Source organism: Cyrtonyx montezumae, unplaced genomic scaffold (assembly GCF_038088225.1).
Source record: "Cyrtonyx montezumae isolate F1298 unplaced genomic scaffold, pur_monq_1.0 scaffold_39, whole genome shotgun sequence".
NCBI classification, from domain to species: domain Eukaryota; kingdom Metazoa; phylum Chordata; class Aves; order Galliformes; family Odontophoridae; genus Cyrtonyx; species Cyrtonyx montezumae.
Window position 1 is genome coordinate 331,214 of NW_027072044.1, and position 12,483 is coordinate 343,696.

Below are 12,483 nucleotides of genomic sequence, written 5' to 3' on the forward strand. Positions count from 1 at the left end.
AGAGGGGATCACAAACTCCAGGCTCAGATTTGGAGTCCGACTCTGATGTGCTGTGTTTGCAAACGTAGTCCCAAAGCCACCGCTGCTATCTTTACCCCTATAGTTACCGAACATTAATCCTATTACACCCCAAAGTCACTTCCACAGTTCCACAAGAACAAGCAGCAAAGAGTCCCTGCTCTGCTGCACAGTTTGGTGCTGCCACTGGCACAGCCCAGGGACGGGATGGGATCCGGTGATGGCCTGGGACAGCACTGGGGGCAGCACCACGAGGTTGGCACACATCTCTGTGCCCTCAGTGCCCAGCTCAGATCTTCTGCACGTAGTTCCCGGGGAAAAGCCCTTCCCTGCCGTGCAGCCGTCCCTTCCACCAACCCGAGATATCTGCAATGGGGGGAGAATCAATGGGGCAAAATGTGGGAAAGGAGGAAAAATCAATGGGGTGAAATATGGGGTGGCCATGGGGAGCCAGGCTCTGGGCAGTACCTTCCAGGAGGATGTCAATGACATCTCCCACGTTGAAGCTGAGCTCGTCCACGTCCTGTCCGATGTACTGATAGAGCGCCCGGCAGCGTGGCACGGTCGCTTTGGGTTGTGGCTTGGGACGATTGGCTGGGGGGGGCCGCTGGCCCACACTGCGTCTCCGCTGCATGCTGTGTGGTGGGGACGCCAGGTGTGAGCCCGACCCCCCAACCCTGTCCTGCTGCCACCTACCAGTTTGCCCACTTTATGCCCACAGCAATGGGATGGGAAGATGGGGTGGTGGGAGCACAGTGTTAGCACCGGAGGGGGGGGGGGGGCATCCCATGTTCCCAGCCCATACTGCTCCCACCTCCCACATTGTCCAGATTGACCCATTTGTCCCCGTGGCAATGGGATGGGATGGTGAGGACACAGTATGAACACTGAGGGGAGCATCTCACCACCCTATCCTGCTCCCACCCCCCACTCTGCCCAGTTTGGCCTCATGTGGCCATTGGACCTACCCAGCCATCCCCTGGTCAGGGACATTGAGGAACTCCATGTTCTGCTCGGATGGGGACCGTGCCTTCGACCGGCGGTTGGCATTCTGGGGGGGCAGTGCAGTGGCTGGGGGGGCCCGTGCCTGCTTCTGGGGCGTTTTGTAGGTGTCCCTTTTGGCCTGACTGTCCCCACGTGGGAACTGGGGAGCGCCGTTCCTGTAGGTACCTGGAACCCCCCCGGGGATGGTGTATTATGAGGGGGCACCCATAATGGGGGAGCCCCCTCTGTGAGGACAGCTGGATGAGGATGGGGGCCCATAGGCACTGCTCACCTTGGGGTGCTGGGGGGGCACTGCGGGATGGTGGTGGCTGCCTTCTGCCACCTTTGCTCTGCGTCACCTCCTTCCTGGTGGGCCCTGTGTGGGAGGATACAAGACCTCATAAGGTGACATCCTTCACAGGGACCCCATTAGAAACACATCCCTTCTGTGCAAAAGCCAGACCCCACGGGGCACACAGTGGCTCACCCCAGTATTCCCAAGCCCCAGCCATTCCCTATGGCCCCAGTCCTCTTGTTTCCCCCCCCAGGTACCCCAGGACCATCACTCACTGGAGTTCCGGGGCAGCCCGTCTGAGATGCTGACTGTAAGCGTTTTGCCTCCAGTTTTGAGGGTGGCCACATCACTCTGTCCTCTGGTGAAGGTGACAGTGCGTGTGCCACCACCGCCCCAACCCTCCTTCTTCACCCGAAACTGTAGTCTGCAAGGAGGAGAGGGGCCGTGAGGGCCATGGGGCCATGACCTCATACTGCTCTGTCCCCTTTCCCCATCCCCATCCTTACGTGTCCTGGAAGTTGAGGCGCAGCTTGCTGTGGGTCAGCTCCTCGTAGCGCTTGCACAGCAGGCTTACCAGCTCTGTCTTGAAGATGGACTCCAAGAAACTGTCGGCGTCCTTCTCATGAAGGATGAAGAAATCATCCTGCCGAGTGCTGGGGGCAGCCCCAGGGGTGTCATGGGGGGTACAGACACCCCATCAGGCCTGGAGGGGCCTCCAAGGGGGCACAGAGGGAACAGGGATCCTTTTTCCCCATGGCTTTGCCAGGAGTTGGGTTGGGTTGGGAGTATTGAAGGATGGGGATGGTCTGGGGGAACACACCTCAGTGAGACACTGCTCACAGCTTGGATCTCCACCTTCTTCTTGAGCACCTCCTTGATCTGCCCCTTCTCTGGGCCTTTCTTTACCTTCTCCCTCCCGATCAGGTAGAAGTACTTGGGAGTGAGGATGAAATCCCGCTTGATGGGCTGGAAAAGGTGAGCTCAGGGAGTGAGAGATGGTTGCTGGGGGGCAGAATGTCCCACCCAAGGGATTTAGTTTCCTTGGATTTCATTTCATCTCATTGGAACACCTTCGTATCACATTTAGGTTAGGGTTAGTGTTAGGGTTGCATTGCATTGTATTGGATTTCATTGCATTGCATTCCATTCTACTGCAGTGGGCTTTGGGTTAGGATCAGGTTAGGGTTAGTGTTAGGATTAGGGTTGCATGACATTGCATTGCATTTCCACCATGAAACACAACTTGTCCTGTCTCCTGCTCCCCTCACCTTGAACCTTCGGTCGTACTTCGTGATGGAGTCGGCGAAATCGATTCGTTCTCTCTTGGCCAGGAACTGCCGCAGCTCCGGCCGCTCCTCCATGCCCAAGTAATCACCCACAAAATTCCGGTTGATGCTGTTCCTCCTCCGCTCTTTGAAGTTGTAGAGGATGTTGGAGGCTGTGTGGGATCCAAAGCAATGTTGGTTGGGTATCACCAGCCCACAAAACACAGCAGTTGTCTCCAAAACTTGATGCTCTGGGAGGGAGGGGTGCTGCTACTCTGTTTTCTTGATTTTTCAGTGTATGCTTGGGAGGGTTGGAAGTTGCTTGTGATGTTGGCTGGTGGTTGGCCTTTCCCATTCCTCTGCAAACATCAACTCATCTCTTTTGCAGGCAGCAGAATGCATCCAGACAGTGAGGGACTAACACACCTTCCCCAGGGCTGGAAACTGGAGCAAGAAACCCACTCCCTCCTCAAGGTGTAGGAAAGGAATCTAGGTATCTCTTAGGGGCATGGTCAGTGGGTGTGGTGGTGAAGGGTTTTTGGTTGGACATGGTGATCTCAGAGTTCTTTTCCAATCTTAATGATTCTATGTCGATGGGATGATGTTTGGACCGATGACCGTGGAGTTCTTTTCCAGCCTTAATGAATCTGTGATTCTGAATGCCCCCCATCACTGTGCCTTGTTACAGCCATAATTAGGAGCGAGGCCATCCCTGGCTGAGGTCACCCTACGGAGGACACCAGTGTCCCCATCATCACAGCCTTACCCTCCTCCCTCATCTGCTCGTATTTCCGGATGGCGACGTGCCGGCGCCATGCCTTCTGGATCACCCGGGCGAAGCTGTCAAACTTCCGCTCTCGCATCTCCTCCAGGAGGAAAAGCTGAGGGGTGATGGGCAGGTGGGTGCTGAGCCTTGGGCAGGGTCCAACCCCCGTGATGCTTGACCCAGTGGTGAGCTGCCCACCGTTGCCCCCATCACTCACCGACTCGGGGTTCTTGACGAACACCTTGCTTCGACCCATCTGGTACTGGTCTGGATCCATGTTGACGGATCGCAGCAGGTGCTGCACACCTTGCCGCTCATCCCCGCGCCACGATGGCCACGTCTCGGGGGTGAGGATGGCATAGCTGATGGCAGAGGGGCTGTGAGTGTCAGGCAGGCCATGGGTCCCTTCCATGCAGCCCCCTGTCCCCTCACCGTTGCAGGAATTTGTGGAAGATTCGTCGGTAGGCGAAACCCGCACGACGCACGCGAATGTTCTCCTTCAGCCCCAGGTACTCCACTTGGTGCTTCACCCTGTGGGGTGCACACAGTGGCATGGCTCTGCCCATTCCCATGGCTCAGTGCCCAGTGTGTGGATCCCAGATGGGATGGAGCCACATAGGGATGCACACACAGAGTACGTTCCCACACTCGCCTTGTGCTCCCCTGGCACAGCAGGACCAGAGCAGGGTCCCAGATGTTGGAGGACAGCCACCACCCCAGTACCAGGTGCTGTCCCCATGCCCCCCTCGGTTACCTGCTTTCCTCCCAGTCCCGTGGTTTCTTGGTTTCATTGGGTTTGATGCAGCGGATGTAGTGTGGTGTGCACTTCATTAACGTGTTCACCAGGTCGTTAGCCTGTTTCTGTTGCAAAGGTTGACCTCTGGAGCGTTAAAGGTGGCGGTGGGAGCCCAGCAGCCCCCAGTCACTGTCCTGCAACCCCCAGGACTCACCTTGATTTTGGAGCCTGCAGTGGTTGGGCGGCCCTTTTTGTCAGCATCGAGCTTTTCTGGGAAAAGCATCCTGATGAAAGCACTGAAAGGTAGAGGAGAGCCCCTGTGTGAGAGCAGCTGGGTGGGTGGGCAGCCTGCCCAGTGTGCCCCCTGCCCAACCACGCATGTCCCACGTGCTCCATGGGATGATGCTGAGCACCCCGATCCACCAGCTCCAGTAGGGACAGAACCAGCAAAGTGTTATGGTCTGGGCTTTGAGAGTGTTGCCCTCAACCCCGTTTCTTGTTGGGGGTGAACCAGTGGACTGCTGTGCTGCCCACACTCACTATTCGCTGCTCTGCATCAGCTCGATCAGATCAGTGAAGAGCACGTCCCGGTTGCGCTCGCAGAAACCATTCACATCGTAGGACACCTGAGAGCAGGAGGGAGCTCAGAATGTGGGATGCTGGGGATGAAGGGAGCTGGGTGCAGGATGTGGGGTGCTGGGTGCCTCACCTTGCCTGCATAGTGGTGGATGACGAAGCCTGAGCTCCAGCTGTTGAAGTGCTCGTGGGTCCCCACGGCTGCCTGCAGCTTCTGCAGCAGTGTCTGGTCTGCACCCTCGCCGGTGGCATGCATGGTGGCACAGACATCATCCAGGACGCTCATGATCCCGGGGGGGTTCTGGAAAACGGAGAACAAAACCAGGGCTGACCAAAGGTTCCAGGTAGGGCCCAGTCCTGCACCTGGCTGTGGACGGGTGTCCTGTGCTGCTCAAAGCAGCGTTGCACTGAGCTGCACTTTGGGTGCAAGACATGGAGCTGTTGTTTGGGGGGTGCACCCAGCAGGGCTGATCCTTGTCCCCCACTCACCAGTTTGTTCTCTATCAGGTCGCACACCACCTTGTTGTTGAAGTACTGGATTTGGGTCCACTTGATGCCCTCCTGCACATACTCCTCCTGAGGGAGCACCAGGAGAGCTGGAGGGGCTCTGGCTTCATACCCATGGGACATGTGCAGGGCAGGGGAATTGGGATTTCAGCCTCCCCATACCTGCTCTGCCTTCAAGGTGAGCTCTATGAAGATCTGCTGCAGCTTCTCGTTCACAAAGTTAATGCAGAACTGCTCAAAACCATTTTTCTGCAAAAAGATATAAGAAGAAAAAGAAGGGGTTGAGTTGTCTTCTACATCAAGGTGACCCCAAACAGCAGTACTACTCCAGGTCCCCTTCTCTGAAGCAGGACAGTCCTCAGCTGGGCTCCCACAGCAAAGCAGCACTCACTTGGAATATTTCAAAGCCATAGATGTCCAGCACTCCGATGCTGTACTCCTCGTAGGGTTTCTGCATGGCTCTGTTGATGGACTGTAGGAAAGAGAAAGCAGGAGCCACTTCAAATGAGTGGCAAACACTCCTGTCCCATCGCCATGTGCCTCCAACCTCAGCCACCCACCTCCACAAGGAAGTCAAAGACTCGTGTGTAGAGCCCTTTGGCCAGGGCATCCCGTGTGTAGGCTGCCTGCTCCACGTTGAGGGTAACGGTGATGGACTCGGAGCGGCCGCCCCACTTGCTGTCCATCTTGCGGCTGGTGACTTTGTCATTGAGGCGGTCGCGGTCGATGCCCAGCAGGTAGGCAGGGAAAGCCAGAGCTGGGCAGAGGGGGTTAGGGCTGCCTGCAACCCCTCCTGCTCAATGTTTCCCCGATCCAATTAAACACAATGGGGACCAGCAATGAGGCAGCTCTGAGAGATGTGGGACAAGATCTGGGTCCAGTGTTCCACGTGTGACTTCCCCAGGACAGAGCAAAGTTGTGAAGAATCTCATCGTCCTGCTGGCCACATTCTTCACAATACACCCCAGAGTCCCATTGGACTTCTTGGCCACCAGAGCACACTGGCTGCACATGGCCAACCTGTAGTCAACCACTGGTCAACCGTTGGCCAACAATTTGTCAACTGTTGGTCAACTGTTGTTCAGTCATTGATCAACTGTTGCTCAACTGTTGGTCAACATGGACACCCAGGTCCACCTCTGCAGAGCACCTTTCCAGCAGTTCAGCTCCTGACCTGCACTGATTCATCAGATTTGGGAATTTAGGGAAGATACTGATGCTATCTCTCTGCTGGGTCACTAGTACTATGGAGAGGTTGTGATTTGTTGCCAAGGGATTCTGGTGGGCACCTAAGCTGGCTCCCTAGAACAAGGAGGAGTTTAGCTACTCACAGTCAGCATTCTCCACTCGGGCATAGTTGCCCTCCTCCCGAAAGCTGATATTCCCCAGGTGCAGGATCCCAGCAACAATCTGCAGCACCAGCTGCTGGTCCTCACCTCGGATGCCGATGACCTGCATGGCATTCTGGGGACACACAGGGGGTCATCAGCCCCAGCTTGGCCTGAGACAGCGTTGGGAACCCTCCTGGGGACTCTCACCATGGTCTCAAGGAAATCACTGCGATCATCAGTGCCCTCCACCTGGTATGTGTCTGACTGGTTCAAGTAGTAGTAATAATCAGGGCTCATGATGCCCAGGTTCTGCCGCTGCTCTTGGGACGCCCCTTCAATGAGCTGTGAGAAAACAGGAGGTGCTAATGTCAGCAGTCCTGTGGCCCTGCACCCAGCTGACCCCGCTGCCCCATACCTGGTAGTAGACATGGAAGTTCCTCTCATGCTCGTTCTGGCTCACCACCCGCGACTTCTCCAGCAGGAAGTTGGAGATCTTCCCCCCGTCGGGCTCTCCGCCCCGGCTGAACTGGATCTCAAAGTACTTCCCCTGTGTGGGCATAGAGCTGTCAATGCCTCCACGGGGACAAATCCTGTCTGTGACACCACATGGTGCCAGCAGTCAGCACTCTCTGTGCCAGCCCTGGTGACTTACAAAGCGGCTCGAGTTGTTGTTGCGAACGGTTTTGGCATTGCCAAAGGCTTCCAGCAGCGGGTTGGACTGCAGGATGATGTCCTTCACGTGCTGGTGGCCAGAGCAAGGCACAGGGCTGAGCAGGGCCGTGTGCCTGCACTCACTGCAGCTGTCCCAGGGGGCTGGGAATGGAGCTGGGACCCCGACCCTTGGAGCTGCTCCGTGCAGGGATTGGGGAGTAGAGATGTCGGGAGGTGAAGTGATGGGTACAGGGTGGGGGTCAGCCCTACCTGCACCTTGTCGCCACCTCCGGACACTTTGGAGATGTAGCCCATGATGTATTTGGCTGCTACTGTTTTCCCGGCACCGCTTTCTCCACTGTGTAAATGTCAAAAGCAGAGGAGAGGTGAAATAGGGACCCATGGGGTGGACTCATGGGACGCTGCGAAGCCCCCGGTCCCTCAGGGCACTCTGGGACATGGACAGAGCTGGATGAGGAGCTGCAGCAGGAGGTGCTGGATTTTGGAGGAGGGGCTGAAGGGGAAGTTTCAGCCTTGCCCCACTTCCTCAACCCTTCCTTGCATCACTTAGCCGGAAAAGCACATTGCACAAAGCTCAGTCCCCGCCTGGGACCACAGGCCCCAGGACTGCACTGGGCTGCAGCCACCCCTCGCCCTGTGTTTGTCTAGAGCACCCCAAGTGCTGGGAAAGGGTATGGGTGCACCCAGCCACCCCCTACCTGATGATGACACACTGGTTCTCCCCATCTATCAGCATGTTTCGGTACATGTTGTCCGTCAGGGCGTAGATGTGGGGGGGATTTTCATACTGAGCCTAAAACAGGGGTGTAAGGATGGTGATGCTGAGATCAGCATCTTAAACTCTGCCTGCATGTGCAGGAGGCAGCAGCGCAGTGCCAGGTGCTTGCTTCAATTCCCTGCACCTGTGGGGCAGAGCCACACACCAGCATATGATTTAGGTCACTTTGGTATGTACTATGGGCTGAATTTCCCTTGTGTACTCACATTTCTTACAAACTCACCATTTCAGGGCCCTGACCCCTGTGAAATCCAAAGCTCATTGGGACAACCTCAAGTGCTTGCATGCAAATGCACCAAATTAAAGCTAATGAACCCCTGTGAGCCCCTTGCCAGCCCTGCAGCCTCACCGCCCCCTGGTACAGCTCGATCTCCCGGTCGGTGAAATATGGCATCTGCTTGAAGGGGTTGACAGAGATGAGCACCGGCCCGATGTAGGTCTGGGCAGCAGGTCAAGGTCCATGCTTCCTCTCCCATGTCCCATGTCCCATATCCCCCTTCCTGCCCACTGCATCAGCATCAGCAATGGATGTCAGGGGGTCCCTGCCTCTTCTGAATGCAGCACCAGGATTGTCACAAGGGGTTCAGTTCAGGACCTGGTGCTCTCTCAGCCTTTTGGTCTGCACGCAGCATCCCCAAAGCATATGGGTTGGGGCTGTGCCTGGAGGTGATGCAGTGGTGGATGGGGATGAGGTGCCCTGGGGTGGATGCTGGGGATGAAGTTGGGGATGGCGTGGGGCTGATGTCCTGTTTTCAGGGGAGGACATCAGGTGTTTTTTTTTCTTGTTGTTGTTTTTTGGGAAATGCAGAAGCATGGGGCATTGAGTCACAGCTGGACGGGGGTGAAAAAAGGAAGAAAGAGGCTGTGTGGGGGGTATTTTTTTCCTCCTCCTCCAAAAAAAGCCAACCCTAAACCCAACCCCAAAACATATTTAAAGCCCTGGGGCTGCTGACAGAGTGGGCAGCAAGCTGCGTCACCTCCAGCCAGGGCTGAGCATCGCCTTGTAAGGCCAGAGCTGAGATCGGGGGAAACCACAGCTGCAGAGTGAGTGCTTCACACCTCAGCTCCTACTGTGTCCTATTCTGCAGCCACGGAGCTTCTCCTCTTGCCCCTGGGGATTGAGTACAGTAGGGGTGATGTAGCTGGGCACTGAGCTGGCTGTGAACCCAAGCAGGTGCTGGGTTGTGTTCCCAAGCAGGGACAGTTCTCCATCCTCAAGGAGCCTGAGAGCCTCTAGACATTGTGCTCATTGCTCAGCAGTGTCACCTCTGTTTCTGAGCCTGTAACTGCAAGCACGTATTGGGCTGGGGGGACAATATGTAAGGGACAGGTGCTTTGCATCCTGCACGAGCTCAGTGGTGTCCCATCCACATGGATTCTCTTACCCCATCTTTTGTTTGGGGTGAGAGACCCAAGTTTGCTTGGGTCTGTGGTTGGTGCAGAGCATCTGGTGGCCATCCATGTCAGCGGTGATAGTCATGGAATGGCTTAGGTTGGAACGGACCTCAAGTCCCACCAGATCAGGCCCAAGGCACCAGCCAGCCTGGCCTTGTGCACCTCTAGGGATGGGGAACTCACAGCTCTCCAGGCACCCTGGCTGAGTGCCAAGGATGATGCCAGAACCTCTGGACATAAAACAGTGGGACCACACTGCTGATGAGAGCGAGGGGTCTTTCTCCTGGGTAGCAGTGATGCATGTGTGTGCTGCATCAGCTCTAATGGAATGCCACCACCACCTGCATCCCTCCAGCTGATCCTGACCCCAGCCCAGCCCCGTGCGTGGCTGGACACACTGTGGGTGCTGGCAAACCCTTGAAGCACAGTCCCATTGTTTCCCATCCCCATCCTGGGAAGGATACGAAGATGTAATCGTCCATAAAGCGCTTCTTGAGATTCTCCACGATGGCATCCTCGGAGATCTTGGACAGCAGCACCATGTCATCCACACCACTCTGCTTGACATTGTGGCTCTGCCAGTGGAAGCGCTCCTTGCTGCCCTGCAGGAGAAGGGCACAGAGATTGCAGCAGGATCCAGCCCCAAAGCTGCTGGTACCCAAATGGGCCAAATGACAGTAGCATCTCCCAGAGAACCTAAAGCACCTGCTTTCCTACTGCCCCAAATTACCCCTACAGTGTCCTTGTGGGTAGCAGAAAGGAAAACCATGGGCTGTGATTCAAGCCATCGTGGAGCTATACACAACCTGGGGTGGGTGGGATTGCACTGAGCACAGATAAAACCTTTTGAAGGGTCCTCATCCATTATGGGACCAGAGCCGTATATGGCCCCTCTGTGCACCGATCTCATGGCCACCAGCCCCATGGTTCCGCTTTCACCCTAATGCTCCCGGAGCTGATTTCACTTCTCCCCCATCAGCCCCAGCCTCTTACTCTTTCCATTTCCCTTTTCTTCTCTTCCCCTTTTGTTTCATTGTCCTGCCTATACACAAGCATTCAGGCCTCAGGACCCTGCTGCCTTTGCTGCCCACAGCTCCATCCTTTGGGGATGGGCACAACCCAGCAGCATTATGAGGGGAACAGAGGGAACCTCATGGATCTCGGAGGCACCAGGCTGCTCCCCCAACCCCCTCATCCCCTGAGATCTGCAGCCCTAAGTACAGTGTGTCTGCTCCATGCAAAATGGCAGCACCCAGCAACTCTGTGACTGATTGAAGGGCTTTTGGCTCTGGTGAACCAGTGCCTCCAGTTGGGATGCAAGAACCTGGGTGGGACTGCGGCTGCTCACACAGCTTCTCCTCCTCCTCCAGTTCATTGCTAATTGCATTTTTGTTGTTGTTGTTGCCTTCCCCTCATCCTCCTCCACTCCATCCTACCCAACCCATGAAAAAAACACTGGGGGCACAGTCCAAGTCTCCCATGGTTCTGCCAGAGACCCCAACCTGAGCCCATGGGGACACTGACTCTTTCCCATTCTGCAGCACCCATCGCCCCGGTTCTCCTTGTGCAGGCACCCTGCTCTCACACTACCATTTCCGGCACAGAATTAAGGCAAAAACAGGCATTTCCTGGACTGTGGCTCGTCGCTTTCGAGCTGACACACAGAGCTTCTCCTTCCTCGGGCACAGGTTGGGGGCTTTCCTGGCTCCGGATGCAGCACAGCTGCAGGGAAAGCACCGTCTTGCTTTGAATGAAGGGTTTGTCCCATGTATCAGCAGGGCCATGGGTGGTTCCACTTCATTTCTGGCTTTCCTGGGTGCCTGCCATGAGGTGAAGGGGTTTCATGATTCTGCAGTTTGCTCCACCGGGGTGGTTGGACACTGAAGCACTATTGGACACTGCCTGTGCTCACTGCCTCATGAGCCCCAGGGATGGGTGGGGAGCTTGGAGAGAGTCCCCATGGAAAGAGTTGAACTGCTTTGAGGTTTGGACCAATCCCTCCACTACCACTGGCCAAGGTAAGGGCTGAACTGCAGAGCAGCAGTGTGACAACCACCATAGGTCCTGCCAAGACAGGGACAGATGAGTCTGACCAGACACCTCTCTGAGCCACTCCATCCTCGAGCCAAGCAGGAGCCTCTTTAGCATCATCTGGACCAGGCATCCAGTGCCCTTTGCAGCCAGCACTGTGCATAGTGGGAGTAGAGGCCACCAGGACCCTCCTCACAGCAGCATGGGGATCATCCCCCTGTGAGTATGGGTGCACCCACCCAATGATCCCAGGAGCACTGAGTGCTGGGAGGGAGTGGCCCCGCAGCAGTTATCATAAAACGTTGCTTGTTTTTCTTCAAAGTTCAGGTATGAGCCACCAGAAATAACCCTGTGAGCGCCGGATGCGGAGCAGCCCAAGGTGGCACCTCGAGTCAAGGCAAGGCCAGATGCAGCCAACAACTCTGAAACCACAGGAAGCCTCAAGAAGAGCAGCACGAGGCAGTGCATCACTGCCAGCAGCCTGCTCCAAGGCACCAACACCTGGGGATGGGGCGTTGCCCCTATGTTTTGGGGCTGGAGCTGGGCAGGGAGTGGGGATACAGCCCCACAGAATGTCACCAGGTACACAGGGGACAGTGTCAGAGTGGCCTTGTGGAGGTGACAGCTTCAAAGCAGTATTGCTGCGGGCAGGATGCTGTGCTGTGCCTCAACCACTGTCCCCCCACTCCTGGCTGGTGGGAAGTGATGCTCGGGGACAGCGTTGTGCTGAGATGTGCAGGGAGCGGAGCTGCGGGCTGGAGGATGTGGCCGTGGCTGCGATGTGCAGCCACTCACTGCGTGCCTGAGCATCTCCTTTGGTCTGAAAGCCTTCACTGTCCTCTTCATCCTCCAGATCAACTTCCAGCTCTGGCTGCTGCCCTTGCAGTAGCCCCAGAGTGTGAGTTAAGGCCCTGGGCACCCAGTAGATCACCCCGGTCAAGCACAGGGATCCCTGACAGCCCCCACTCCACCTCTGCTCTGCCTGTGCTGTGAGCCCTGAAACCAGAAGCCCTGATGGGAAGCTGGGCTGGGAGGAACACAGGGGTTCCCCTGCAGGCCTGTGCCGAACTGAGTTCACCACCTGCTGCCTCCATCCTGCTTGAGTCAGCGCTCCCAGCATCAGCCCTGC

The 12,483-nt window shown here is 56.4% G+C and overlaps 1 protein-coding gene across 1 annotated transcript; it reads right to left on the reverse strand.

Moving 5' to 3' along the window:
* Positions 1–278: 278 nt before the first annotated feature.
* MYO1F (myosin IF) lies at positions 279–9,932 on the reverse strand. The gene is made up of 27 exons (XM_065745990.1): positions 9,788–9,932; positions 8,278–8,367; positions 7,849–7,943; positions 7,400–7,487; positions 7,131–7,220; positions 6,894–7,025; positions 6,686–6,820; positions 6,479–6,611; positions 5,708–5,904; positions 5,539–5,619; positions 5,310–5,396; positions 5,130–5,216; positions 4,774–4,941; positions 4,605–4,690; positions 4,279–4,360; positions 4,083–4,189; positions 3,761–3,859; positions 3,546–3,690; positions 3,329–3,443; positions 2,566–2,735; positions 2,118–2,263; positions 1,804–1,950; positions 1,573–1,721; positions 1,295–1,378; positions 987–1,188; positions 487–653; positions 279–384 (listed from the first exon to the last, which is right to left on the reverse strand). Exons 1-27 carry the CDS (start codon positions 9,863–9,865, stop codon positions 308–310), a joined length of 3,237 nt encoding a protein of 1,078 aa, XP_065602062.1. The 5' UTR covers positions 9,866–9,932; the 3' UTR covers positions 279–307.
* Positions 9,933–12,483: the final 2,551 nt, after the last annotated feature.